This window comes from Rhinopithecus bieti, unplaced genomic scaffold, assembly GCF_001698545.2.
Source record: "Rhinopithecus bieti isolate Rb0 unplaced genomic scaffold, ASM169854v2 scaffold_6708, whole genome shotgun sequence".
Lineage (NCBI taxonomy): Eukaryota > Metazoa > Chordata > Mammalia > Primates > Cercopithecidae > Rhinopithecus > Rhinopithecus bieti.
The window spans coordinates 6,297,017-6,310,103 of NW_016806329.1; the positions used below are offsets into that span (position 1 = coordinate 6,297,017).

Below are 13,087 nucleotides of genomic sequence, written 5' to 3' on the forward strand. Positions count from 1 at the left end.
TATTTATATTTAAAAGCACTTTATGTAACATGCATTGCTGATTCATTAACATTGAACTCATGGCCAACAGCACTATAACTCTTGCCTATACACAGCTTATCTAACAGAGGTATTTTCTGTGTAATGCACATCACAGCTTTCTGGTGCTCAGGTACTCTAGACTAGCACTTTAGCACCATGTTTGGGTGATATTTTAAACAGGGAAATTACCGATGAAAGCACAAAAAATTGAAAAAGGCACTAAATAAATAGATTGAGCAAAGAACACTTGCTTGCCATAGAGGAGCTGAAACAAGAATGCAGAGAGCAGCTTTATTTGACCTTAATTACTAACAACTCAAGTTTTTGAGCTCTGCAAATATGTGATCATGAAAGTGCCCTGAGGATTGATTTTGGAATTACATATAAAGTTTAGTGAATAGGTGAAATTGCAAAAACTAAATCAGTTAATAAAGAAGACTGATTGTAGTTAAATGTATGTTGATTCTCACATGCTGTCACATGCAAAATGTTCTTGAAAGCTGACATTTATCCCTTTAAAAAAAAGTAAGAAGCATAGGATTCTCTTCTAAATAAATAGGTGAATTTTCTAGGTGAACTGGGGCAACTAATGTTGCCATGATTATTCAAGAGCAAGGTAACATAAATACACATGCAAAATCTTGTACCACCTCCAGTAAAATGACCATATCCATCTTCTATGTACTCAATCTAAATGATCAAATTACCATTATGTAATGAATTAATGCTGTTGATGTTCTGAGGTAAATATTTTTTTAACTTAGGAATTTGTAATTAACTATATTATTCATCAAGGATTAAGTTAGAATGAATACATTTTCTTTCCTTTTTTTTTTTTTTCTTTTTTTTTTTTTTTTTTTTTTTTGAGACGGAGTCTGGCTCTGTCGCCCAGGCTGGAGTGCGGTGGCCGGATCTCAGCTCACTGCAAGCTCCGCCTCCCAGGTTCATGCCATTCTCCTGCCTCAGCCTCCCAAGTAGCTGGGACTACAGGCGCCCGCCTCGTCGCCCGGCTAGTTTTTTGTATTCTTTAGTAGAGACGGGGTTTCACCGTATTAGCCAGGGTGGTCTCGATCTCCTGACCTTGTGATCCGCCCGTCTCGGCCTCCCAAAGTGCTGGGATTACAGGCTTGAGCCACCGCGCCCGGCCAGAATGAATACATTTTCTGGACTTAAGTGAAAATAATGACAATGATTGTGGATGCTTGTCATTCACAGTAGTTAGGTTCTATAAAATTCCCACGAACACTGCATTCGTGAATGTCAAATCACTGCTCCTAGGGGAAATACAGAGTTTGGTCCCTGCCAGCCTTTGGTTTTATGCATTTCTATTTAAAGGCACTTTATTTAATATTCATTGTTGATTCATTATCATTGAACTTGTGGCCAACAGCACTGAAATTCTTGCCTCTACACAGCTTATTTAACACAGATGTTTTCTCTGTAAGAAAACAAAAAAGCAAAACACTCTTCCTTCAGAAGCTACTTCAAGATATTTCCCAGCAAAGCAGGAAACTAAGAAATTGTAAGACACAGGAACCAGGAATTTGTGGATCTGACCCACTAGAATTTATCTGATTTTTAGGGATACACCAGAAACAGAGCAGGAAAGGGGGGGCTTTGGGAGGAAAGGCTGCAGTCAGGAAATGGGGATTTTGGAGATTTGTTATTGAAAACAAGAATTTAGAATTTTAGTAGCCAAAGATGAAATAAAGAGAAAAGTAAGAAAAGTAACAACTCAAACAAAAAAACCCTGAAGCTGAGTGATAAAAACCTAAACATAATCATACCTTAATACTTTGTTGTACAGTGAACGATATTTATAGTGATAAAATAAAAGCAAATTACAGATTTTCATCTTATAAAGCCAACTTTTAGTCAAGGTATGAACAATTTATTTCTGGTAACAGAATAGAAAATACATTCTTCCAACACACTCAATATAAAGATAAATCTGTGGATCATGGAAGCTGAGACGTAGAAGAGTGGAAAAATAGTGAATGAACCTTTACAGAGGTGTCTTTACAGATACTATACTGTCAACAGTAGTTGGTATGGTAATGTGTTATATAAAGTTACTTAAAATTATGCTATAACTAGTAATATATTGAGAGGACATGCAGGTGTGGGTGAAGTATATGAAGTAAATCATCACTTACCATATAAGAAAAGGTAGGTAAGAGATAAACTAATAAATCAACCAATAATATTTACTAGAGTAAGTAAAAATTAAAACAAAAAAGTTAAAGAGCTAAGAGTCATTTAATCTACTGATATGGTTGGCTGTGTTCCCACTCAAATCTCATCTTAAATTGTAGCTCCCATAGTTCCCATGTATTGTGGGAGGGACCTGGGGGAGGTAATTGAATCATGGGAGCAGTTTCCCTCATACTGTTCTCTTGGTAGTGAATCAGTCTTACGAGATCTGTTGGTTTTATAAGGGGTTTCCCCTTTGGATTGGCTCTCATTCTCTCTTGCCTCCTACCATGTAAGACGTGCCTTTCACCTTCCACCATGATTCTGAGGCCTCCCCAGCACTGTGGAACTGTGAGTCCATTAAACCTCTTTTTCTTTATAAATTACCCAATCTCAGGTATGACCTTATTAGCAGCATGAGAATGGACTAATACATCTACCAAGGGAATATTATATAGCCGTTAAATATTATTAGGAACACTTCATAGGTCTCAATAGAATGATCTCCTAGAAGTTAGTAAGTTTAAAAATCCAAACTCAGAATTTAAACCTAGTATACAACTATTTATGTAAGAAAATAATAAAATGTGTGTGTGTGTGTGTGTGTGTGTGTGTGTGTGTGTGTGTCTGTGTATACTTGGAATGCCACATAAGAAACATTAGTCTCATAAAAAGGAACTCAGGTGTTGGAGGAACAGTGGCAGGATATTGTCTTGTTGAATCTTTAAAATTTTGAACAATGCAAATACACAGGGTATGCTAAAAGTAAATACAAATTAAATTTTAAAATTAAAAATAAATAATTCTGAAAAGAATAACTGGAGGTAGGAAAACATAGACTCTTGTTTCTAATTTTAAAACCCTCAGTATAATTTGATTTTTTAATTCTGTTCATGTATCATACACACACACACACACACACACACACACACACACACGCATTCTGAGTTGTTTGCCCACCATTGTTTGATTGTTTGCTTGGTTAATTCTTATTATTTTTCAAGATTCTGGTGACACACCTTATCTGCGAAACTTGTTGTGGCCCTGGCTAAGCCCTCTGTAGCATGAGTCAGTTCTCCTACGGTATTCCAGAACACCATTGATCCATCACTATTACAGAATTTTCTTTCACATACTAGTATTTAGTTACATGCTGCCTCATCCACTATACTGAGTAAAACTCTAGGTCACACAGAAATGACTCCTCTTTATGTCTTCAGAATTTCAGTGCACTCTTTCGAATTCAGTTCTGCCTCTCTTTTGAATGAACTGCTCCCAGCACTAATAGCGTCAGCCTATTTCCTACTCAAGAGAAACAATCCTAGAACCCATGGAGGAGGTGGGATGTGTCTGAAAACAACTAATTGAGAAACAGGAACCATCTTGCAGGTCAGAGAACAGTACAATAGAGTGAGCTTAGGCTAGGATAGAGGTGGTGGTAGTTCACATTCTTTCCGCCATTCCTACATCACTGCTTAAGATGCCTGTGGAATAACTTGTCCACAGTTTGGAGACATAAAATCAGCGATTATAAAAGATAAGTTACTAAAAGAATGGTGGATGAGTGAGGAAAGACAGAAGAGTCTCTAAGGAAAGATCATAGATTTTATGTGTTTGGGGACCAAGATGGAAGGGATACATTATTATAAGTATAAAGTTCAGGGTCAAGGTTGGGGGACAAGATGAGACGTTAGGATCATATCAGTTGAAATTGATGATCAGAAATACAAGGATTATCAATGAAAATTCCTTTAATGAAGTCTGAACTAATTCTGTCTACCTTTGAAGCAACAATTGTCGGTTATTGGTAATAAGTCCCCTGGTAGAGCTTCATGAATTCTAACACTCTGGGGTCTTAGCTCATCAATACTCTTTTTCCATTCTACAATCTCCTTTTCATCACTGGTTGCTTTCCCAATACCTGTGTAAAAGGTTCAGCTTGTTTTATCCTAAAAATGAAACAGATTTCCCTGGTTCTGATATCCATCGCATGGGATTTGTAAAAATTTTAAACCATAATTTACCCTTACTTTCATCACCAAACTTCTCAACAGGGTAGTCAACACACCCACCTCTTCCTATTCTTTCCCTAGCCCTTTGCCTTCTTGCTGTATGCCTGCCTCTGTGCTTTTGTTTACCGTCTTCCTGCTGCTTAGAATGCCCTTCCCATCCTTTTCTGCCTGATCCAATCCACATATCCTTTAATGCTCAACTCAAGAAGCACCTCCTTCAAGACACCATGTATAGCAAGCTCCTTCCTCAACATTTCACAGCTGTATACTTAACCTCTGGAACCAGACACAGTTGACTCTGGAGCCTCAGCAGAGACGTATGTGTTCTACCATTACATGCATCTTATAATGTTGATACCCTTTAATTTTCCTTCTCCAACACCAGGCTATACACTTGAGAAGAGGAATGGGATATTTGTTGTCATTGTATCGCTAGTGCCTAGCATAGTTTCTAGGATGAACTGGAAAACTAATAAACTAGTAAATCAATGTGTATTAAACTGATGAAAAACAAATAAACTACATCTCAAGCACTGACCTTTCTCCTGGTCTCCAGTCATGCATTTATAACCAACCTGTCTGGGAACCAAGGTTAAGCATACAAACTCTAGAGACAAACGTATTGGAATTAATCCCGGTTCTGTCTCTTCCTAGTTGTGTCATCTTGACAACTTAAACCCTATATGCCTCAGTTTTCTTATCTACAAAACAAAGATGATGTTAGTACCAACTCAAAGGCTTTTTTATGAAGACTATATGAGTTCATTTTTTAAAAAGGTCTTAGAAAAGAAAGCAGTAAGTAGTAAGAAGATAGTAAGTACTATATAGGTGTTGAAACATAGTTAAGACCACCTAAAGAATCCACTGTTAGCTCAAATTTTACATGATCCGAATTGAACTCTCAAACATACTCCTCTGCCTTATTTGCTCATAACAACTAATGGCACCTGCTATGGGTAAAGTTGTGTCATCATTACCTCCTTCTCAAATTTATATGTTGAATTCCTAATACCCAGTACCTTAGAATATGACCTTATTTGGAGATAAGGTCTTTACAGAGATAATCAAATTAAAATGAGGTCATTAGGGTGAACCCTCCTCCAAATGACTCATGCCCTTATAGAAAAAGGAAATTTGGATACACAAACATACAGGAAGAGAAGAAAATGTGAATAGACATTGGAAAGAGACAATTCATCTACAAGCCAAGGAGAGAGGCTTAGAACAATTCCTTCCCTTGCACCCCTCAGAAGAAATCAACCTTGCCAACATCTTGATTTTAGATTTCTAGTCTCCAGAACTGTGAGATGCAAACTTTCTGTTGTTTAAGCCTATGGCAGTTCTAGCAAAGAATACACTAGCATTATCTCTGCTATAATGAACTACCCAAGATGGGCAATTTATAAAAGAAAGCAGTTTAATTTTCTCACAGTTCCACATGGCTGAGGAGGCTTCAGGAAACTAACAGTCATGGTGGAAGGAGAAGCAAGCACCTTTTTCACAAGGCAGCAGGAGAGAGTGAGAGCGCAGGGGAAACTGCCACGTTTAAACAATCAGATCTCGTGAGAACTCCCTCACTATCATGGGAAACCACCCCCATGATCCACTCACCTCCCACCAGGTCCCTCCCTCAACACATGGGGATTACCATTCAAGATGAGATTTGGGTGGGGGCACAGAGCAAAACCATATCAATACCACTTCTCTTTTGTAAATTCCTAACCCATGACACGAAGTCTAGTTCAAATATACCTGCTCAGTGAAGTTTCCTCTCATCTCCTTCAACAAAAATGACCATAGATGCTTCAACCTCATCTATTGCAATTTTAACATCCTAATTTATATTACATTCTCTGTGAACTTGCTTCCACCTTCCAGATTTGTTTCTTGAAGGAAGGAACCAACTTCTTTAAAACTGGAAATATATTATATTATGAAAAAAATATAGTATATAGTAGTTCAATAAGATGTCTCTAGTCTTGTGCTGAACTCAAAAGAAAATGTTATATTTGTCTTCAAACTGCATAATGAATTTCCATTAAAATGAAAAATTAGTATTACTGACGGTTTTCACAAGTTTTAACCCTCTTAGTGACTATAATTCTGCCTTATGTTTTTTTGATACCAACTATATAGTGAGTGTCAAAGAACTTCTAACATGTTCCTAATTTGGAAGCTTTATAGCAGTACTTCAGGAGCTAACAGAAGCATAATAGTTAAACAAGGAAAAAAAAAAAAAAAGAGTATTAAACAAATAAATTCCCTCCCCCTAATTTAAAATGTTTTTTAAAATCTCATGTGAAAGTATGTAAGGTCATGACCAGTTCTACCATTACGTAACATTAAAAACTTGAAGTAGGGCATAAAGACTTGACAATAAACTTTTACAAGGCAATAGCAGGCATTTCAGAACATAGAAATGTTACACCAATCACTGGAAAGTCTTAACTGTATTTTTACTAAATTTCAGAGCTTCTAACTAAATGAACAGATACAATTAAAAATTTGAAGATGTAGCATCGTAAAATATACAGTAGTCATCATTTTACGGAGTTTCAGACAATCATTTGTGTTGGTACAAAGTTCACAGGGAAGATATAAATCTGTATATGTTTTTGTAACAGTAATCATGTTTATAAAATGATATCCTGATTCAAGTACATTTTTTTTTCAGAAGTAAAATTTTAAATTACAAAAAAATACTAAAGATTAGTTAGAGAGCTATGTACTTGTGAATTTATTCTTGATCTTGCCAGATTCATTCAGGTCAACGGCACTTTTAAACTTCTATAAGACTTCTTAAAATTGTTCTGTCTGTGTGCCCAAATATATACAAATACAAATGTTCTCAGCAATTAACTGGACAGTAAGGGGTAAATGAGATGAGCAAGGCAAGCCCTATGCTACCTCCATTAGTGTTAACAAAAGTTGTGTAATTAATTCCTTCGCACTGCTCTTAATTTTCATCTCCTCTGTAGGATCTATTCCAAAGCTTTTAATTTTTTTGCACAACTCTCACCCCAAGACAACTTTCACTTACCTCAGTAATGAAGGATTTGGCTGTGGCAGGATTCATAACAAGGATCGCTCGCCTAAGAGTGTCTCGATAGCGATTCAGTTCTTCTATTCTCATGGTGTCAAAGAGAGTGGTGATCATTTTATTGATGTTGTTTTCTACCTTCTGAAGTGCAACATCCATTCCCTGCTGAGACACTTTGTCCAAGAACTCTTGTATTCCACGGATATCTGGAAACATCAAAAGCCCATCAAAATACATGTGAATTATTGTACAGAAGGAAGGCATAAGCTATTTCACCTATATCAGAATATTTTTCCACATTGTAGGCTCTCTGAAGATGTGCCAAGCCTTAAACATATTTGAGAGTTCCATCAGCTACTCAATTACCAATTGAGTATATGCTGTAAAAATTCTATCTTACATTTCTTATCATTACTTGAGTAGCTGATGGAACTCTCAAATATGTTTAAGGTTTGGCACATTTTGATGTGTTCACATGAAAAATGTAGGAACTGTTATTTTTAAAATAGATTTCTTTATATCTACATGGAACCTAAATGATATCCATGCTAGGAATGTTGGGTGAGGGCACAGGGAGGTGGTTGGAGAGATGCCTCATTTCTCTAGAGCAAAACATGAATAAGGGAAAGACATTCCTATTTTCCTTAGCATTTTAAAGGGTAATATTAACCTCATGTAAGCATGAATATCATTGATGACAGATGAATCTGAATCAAGATTATGAATGTTAAAACAGGCAACAGTATCACTAAGCTTGACTTTTATCAGTTAAACAGAAAGCTTCGAAAGGTTATCTTCGAAGGGCTCAGGTCACTTAGACCACAAATAAAAGCTGCATTTTAATCTATTTAATGAGTAATACCTCCTTAGTTAAATTTGGAAAAGTTGGTAGGAGACACCAAATTTGCCTTAGTAAGGAGAATATATTTAATGTGCAAAACATATTTTTTTAATATTTATTTCAGCATTTTAGAAAATGTTAAGCAACATTTTTGAATTTATGATGATCAGCAAAATATTTACATACTCATTCCAAAATAAGCAAAGTTCTAGAAATGTATCAAATTAAAACATTCAGTATTCATGTCACGTTTAAATAAGAAAAATAAAATTCAATCTAAAGAGTTTATCATTTGTACTTTGATGTGTATTTAAGTAACAATAAGTGTCTGAAATATCACAAATATTTCTTTGTGGTATCAGATTGCTTGTTTATAGAAGAAGATATCTGAATTAAGTATCTGGCACAACACAAGCTTAATATAGATTATGTAATAATCTTAATATAGTAGATTTTCTTTTACTATATCATAAACTATATTTTTCATTACATATTCCAAAGAATAAAATATTTAAAGGGCAAATACTGGAGAAACAAGTAAATGGGATTGTAGGGAACTTATGAGTAGACTAGATCTCAAAATCCTTAATAGTGTGTGTTTGCCTGTTTGCCTGCATATAAAATTTGCCTCTCAATGGCAATAGTTAAATTATGTATCTTTCAACATACAAACCAGAAAAAGCAATAAGTAAACCCACAGAACAATAAAACAAATAGCCAAAAATTTGAAAACTACATTTACTTTTATAAACATTTATATTTAAAAGGTTACAAATTGACTAAAATAACAATTTTGCTTTCTTCTTCTGATTACTTTCATTTTAAAATAGTTGTTGTAAATATTATATGTTTCATTATCTGATGACTTTCAAAATCTTTACAACATATATACTGTATAAATTCTACCTTACATTTCTTATCATTAATTATGTTGTAAACCCAGGATGTTACCATCAAAGCAGGTTAAAAGAATAAAATCCTCAGCTAGGGCAGAGGATGAAATAAAAGAGCTGGCATAATAAAGGTGTTATGTATTCATTCAATATCCAAGTCAGAACGTACGTAAGGGTGTAAGACTCTGAAGCATGAATTAAGCAAATGGTTAAATTTGATGGAATTTGGTTGATACAGGTAGAAGTACAATAACAAGACTATGTACATGCTAAGCAGATGTTCTTAAACTTTGATATGAATCAGAATCATTTGAGAAATTTATCAAAAATACACAAGCTTGGGCCTCACCCCAGAATCAATATACCTTTAGAATATATATGAGAGGCCCAGTGTGGTGGCTCACGCCTGTAATCCCAGCACTTTGGGAGGCCGAGGCAGCAGATCATGAGATCAGGAGTTTGAGACCAGCCTGGCCAATATGGTGAAACCCTGTCTCTACTAAAAATACAAATATTAGTCAGGCGTGGTGGCACACGCCTGTAGTCCCAGCTACTTGGGAGGCTGAGGCAGAAGAATTGCTTGAACCGGGAGTTGGAAGTTGCACTGAGCTGAGATCATCCCCTGCACTCCAGCCTGGGTGACAGAGTGAGACTCCGTCTCAAAAAAAAAAAAAAAAAAAACAGGAAAAAAAGAAAAGAAAAAAAAAAATACATGTCAGAGCAGACAGAGGAGATTATTGATTTCAAACTGTAAGTTGTTCTTTATTTGAGTTACTTAAAGTGTACATCTGAATACAAGGCAAACAAAACAAAAGTTACATTGAAATAGTTCCAAGATGCTCAGAAAACAGAGCATGACTAGAGAATAAAGTTCCAGATTACTTACCCTCTATGAAATCTTCTGATTACAAAAATAAAATACCAGTGCTAGTTTAGATCCTCACTTTGAGAAAAAACTTGTTCTCCAAAAACGTTTGTTGAATATTAGACACAATGCTAGGAGCTCGGATCACATCAATGAATACCCATCCACACATTAAAACAAACAATAAACAAGTAAGCAAACTAAAAAACCACAAAGCACACTAAGTGTTTGGAAGAAAACAATGAGTGCATTAGTAGATGATAATAGGGTGAGGAGGAGGATCTATTTTAGTTAGAGGATGGTTTCTCTGCAAAACTCGTATTTAAACTCTGGGGTAAAGGAATAAGAAGATATTATCCAAGCAAAGAGATAAGGAGAAAGGCAATAGCTCAGAAAATGCCCAGGACATGGACAAAGAGCCTGTGGATGAGAAACCTATAGGAGGCCACTGTGGTTGCAGCCTAGCTAGTGAGACATGAAGCTGGATGGAGAGGAAGAGTCAGGTTATGTAGATCTCTGTGAGACACAAAGAGGTTTTAATTTTATTCTAAATACAGCTTTGATCTATCGAAAGTTTCAAGTAGAGGATCTGCCTTAAGTGGAAGACTGGATACAAGAACAGAATGAAAAGCAGTTTAAGTCAGGAAGTGATGCGTTTGATTGTATGCTTTAAATTGGGGCTGGGCACGCTGGCTCATGTCTGAAATCCCAGCACTTTGGGAGGCTGAGGTGGGCAGATCACTTGAGGCCAGGAGTTCGAGACCAGCCTGGCCAACATGGTAAACCTCGTCTCTACTAAAAATACATAAAATTACCCAGGCTGAGGCACGAAAATGGCTTGAACCAGGGAAGTGGAGGTTGCAGTGAGCTGAGATCGTGCCACTGCACTCCAACATGGGTGACAGAGTGAGATGCCGCCTCAAAATGTTTTTAAATAAATAAATTGGTCTAGTAAATTAATTCTCCTTAATTTGAAACTATATAATGTTTTTTAGCTTTAATTTTTTATCAGAGTGATATACATACTGAAAAGTGATGTGACAAAAGACTACTATAACCCCTCTGTTTCCTTACACTGGAATTCTGGTGGTCACTTCTTAGATATGTGACTGTAAAATTTTTTGAAAATTTTTCCTCAACTGAAAATGAAGAATTTATTTGTTTATATTTATTTTTGAGACAGGGTCCCACTCTATTAACCAGGTTAGAGTATAGTGGCATGATATCAGCTCATTGCAAACTCCACATCCCAGGCTCAAGTGATCCTCCCACCTCAGCCTCCTGAGTAGCTGAGACTACAGGTACACACCTCCATGCCAGGCTAACTTTTGTATTTCTGGTAAAGACTGGGATTCACCATGCTGGCCAGGCTGGTTTGAACTTTTGAGCTCAGACAATCCACCTGCCTTGGCCTCCCAAAGTGCTGGGATTACAGGCGTAAGCCATCACTCCCAGCAAAAAATATTTATCTTATAGAAGTCTTCAAAGATCGATTTTGCAAAAGTGTCTGTGTGTGTTTGCTGTGTATATACAAAATCTAGTGTAGGGTCTAACATATGGTAATTCTTTTATTGTTAGTAATAGAACATGACTATTTGTTAAGAGATCACCATTCTTCCCACCAATAGGCCAGATTGCTTTAATTTTACTGATGGCTAACTACCCAAAATGGCAAGCATAAATTACAAGGTAGTCTCATGGAATGCAGGAGTTAAGCATAAAGAGTTTTGCTTATTTGAGCAAATGACACCAAATACCCATGTTATGTGGCAATTGGTAAGTTCAATGAGAGAAGATTCTGAGTCATGCTGTTTATGAGCTGCTCTGTGTAAAAGAGTCATTAAAAAAGAGAGTAGGCTGGGCGCAGTGACTCATGTCTAATCCCAGCACTTTGAGAGGCTGAGACAGGTGGATTGCCTGAGGTCAGGAGTTTGAGACCAGCCTGGCTAACATGGTGAAATCCCATCTCTACTAAAAATACAAAAAAATAGCCGGGTGTGGTGGCGCATGCCTGTAGTCCCAGTTACTCAAGAGGCTAAAACAGGAGAATCGCTTGAACCCAGGAGTCGGAGGTTGCAGTGAGCCAAGATGGCGCCACTGCACTCCAGTCTGGGTGACAGAGAGAGACTCTATTTCAAAAAAATAAAAAATAAAAGAGAGTAGGCCTTTGGTTTTGTTCATTGAACATGAACATCATCACACATCACAATCATTCAGCTACATTATCTGTATGCTGATTAGCTGGACGTCAAGGAGATGAGTTCCCTATGTTTCAGAAATAAAGAATATATGGTTCCTGACCTCAAGGTGCTTTCAGGTGAGTGGATGTGACTAGGTGCTATTTATGGATAACAGAAAGCTAAAAGATGTTTCCGTAGTTTCCAGTAATTAATTCTATTGACCAGATATTTACATAACATCAGGTGGTGGAAGGCTCATTAATTGAGTTATTAAACGTAAGACTGGGCAAGGGGGAAGACGTTTTTTCCATGGCACTGTAAAGGAACTTGTTATAGGTAGAATATTGATCTCCCCAAAATGCTCACATGTTAATCCCTGTAATCTGTGAATATACTATGTTACACAGCAAAGACAAATTAAGGTTGCAGATAGAATTAAAGCTGTTAATTGTCTGACCTTAAAATAGGGAGATTATCCCATATTATTTGGGTGGCTCTAGTGTAATCACAGTCTTTAAAATTGGAAGAGGGAGACAGAACAGGAGCATCAAAGGGAGGTCTAACTCCTGAAGAATGTGTTGAGACTCAGCATCTTCAGAGAGATGCAAGGCTGCTGGCTTTGAAGATGGGGGAAGGGACCTTGAGTGAAGAAAGGCGGGTTGTTTCTAGAAGGTGGAAAAGGCAAGGAAATTGATTCTTCCCTAGAACCACCAGAGAACACAGCATTGCTGACACTGATTATAGCCCACTGAGATTCCATTTCAGACTGCTGATCTAAAAAATACTATTAATAACTTGTATTGTTTAAGCCTCTAAATTTCTGGTAATGTGATACACCAGCAATAGAAACTAACAGAACTATATTTTAATCCATAAGTCTGTATTTTTCTAAACTGTAATCCACCGAGTTTTATTTCGGAGTCATCTGGAAAACTTGTTGAAAATGAAGATTTTTGCTCAATCCCATTTCTATGGAATCAGAAACTCTCAGGAAAAAAACAAGGGATTTTCTCTCACTTGATGCTTCTTAAGAGACCATCTG

General features: G+C 36.6%; 1 protein-coding gene across 1 annotated transcript in view; it reads right to left on the reverse strand.

Annotated features, from left to right (window-relative positions):
- The window catches only part of GRID2 (glutamate ionotropic receptor delta type subunit 2), a 723,504-nt gene that overhangs the window by 691,646 nt on the left and 18,771 nt on the right, over positions 1–13,087 (reverse strand). Inside the window, exon 2 of the mRNA XM_017875509.1 lies at positions 7,267–7,472. Coding sequence (XP_017730998.1) covers positions 7,267–7,472 — 206 coding nt within the window. The remainder of the gene's footprint in view (positions 1–7,266; positions 7,473–13,087) is intronic.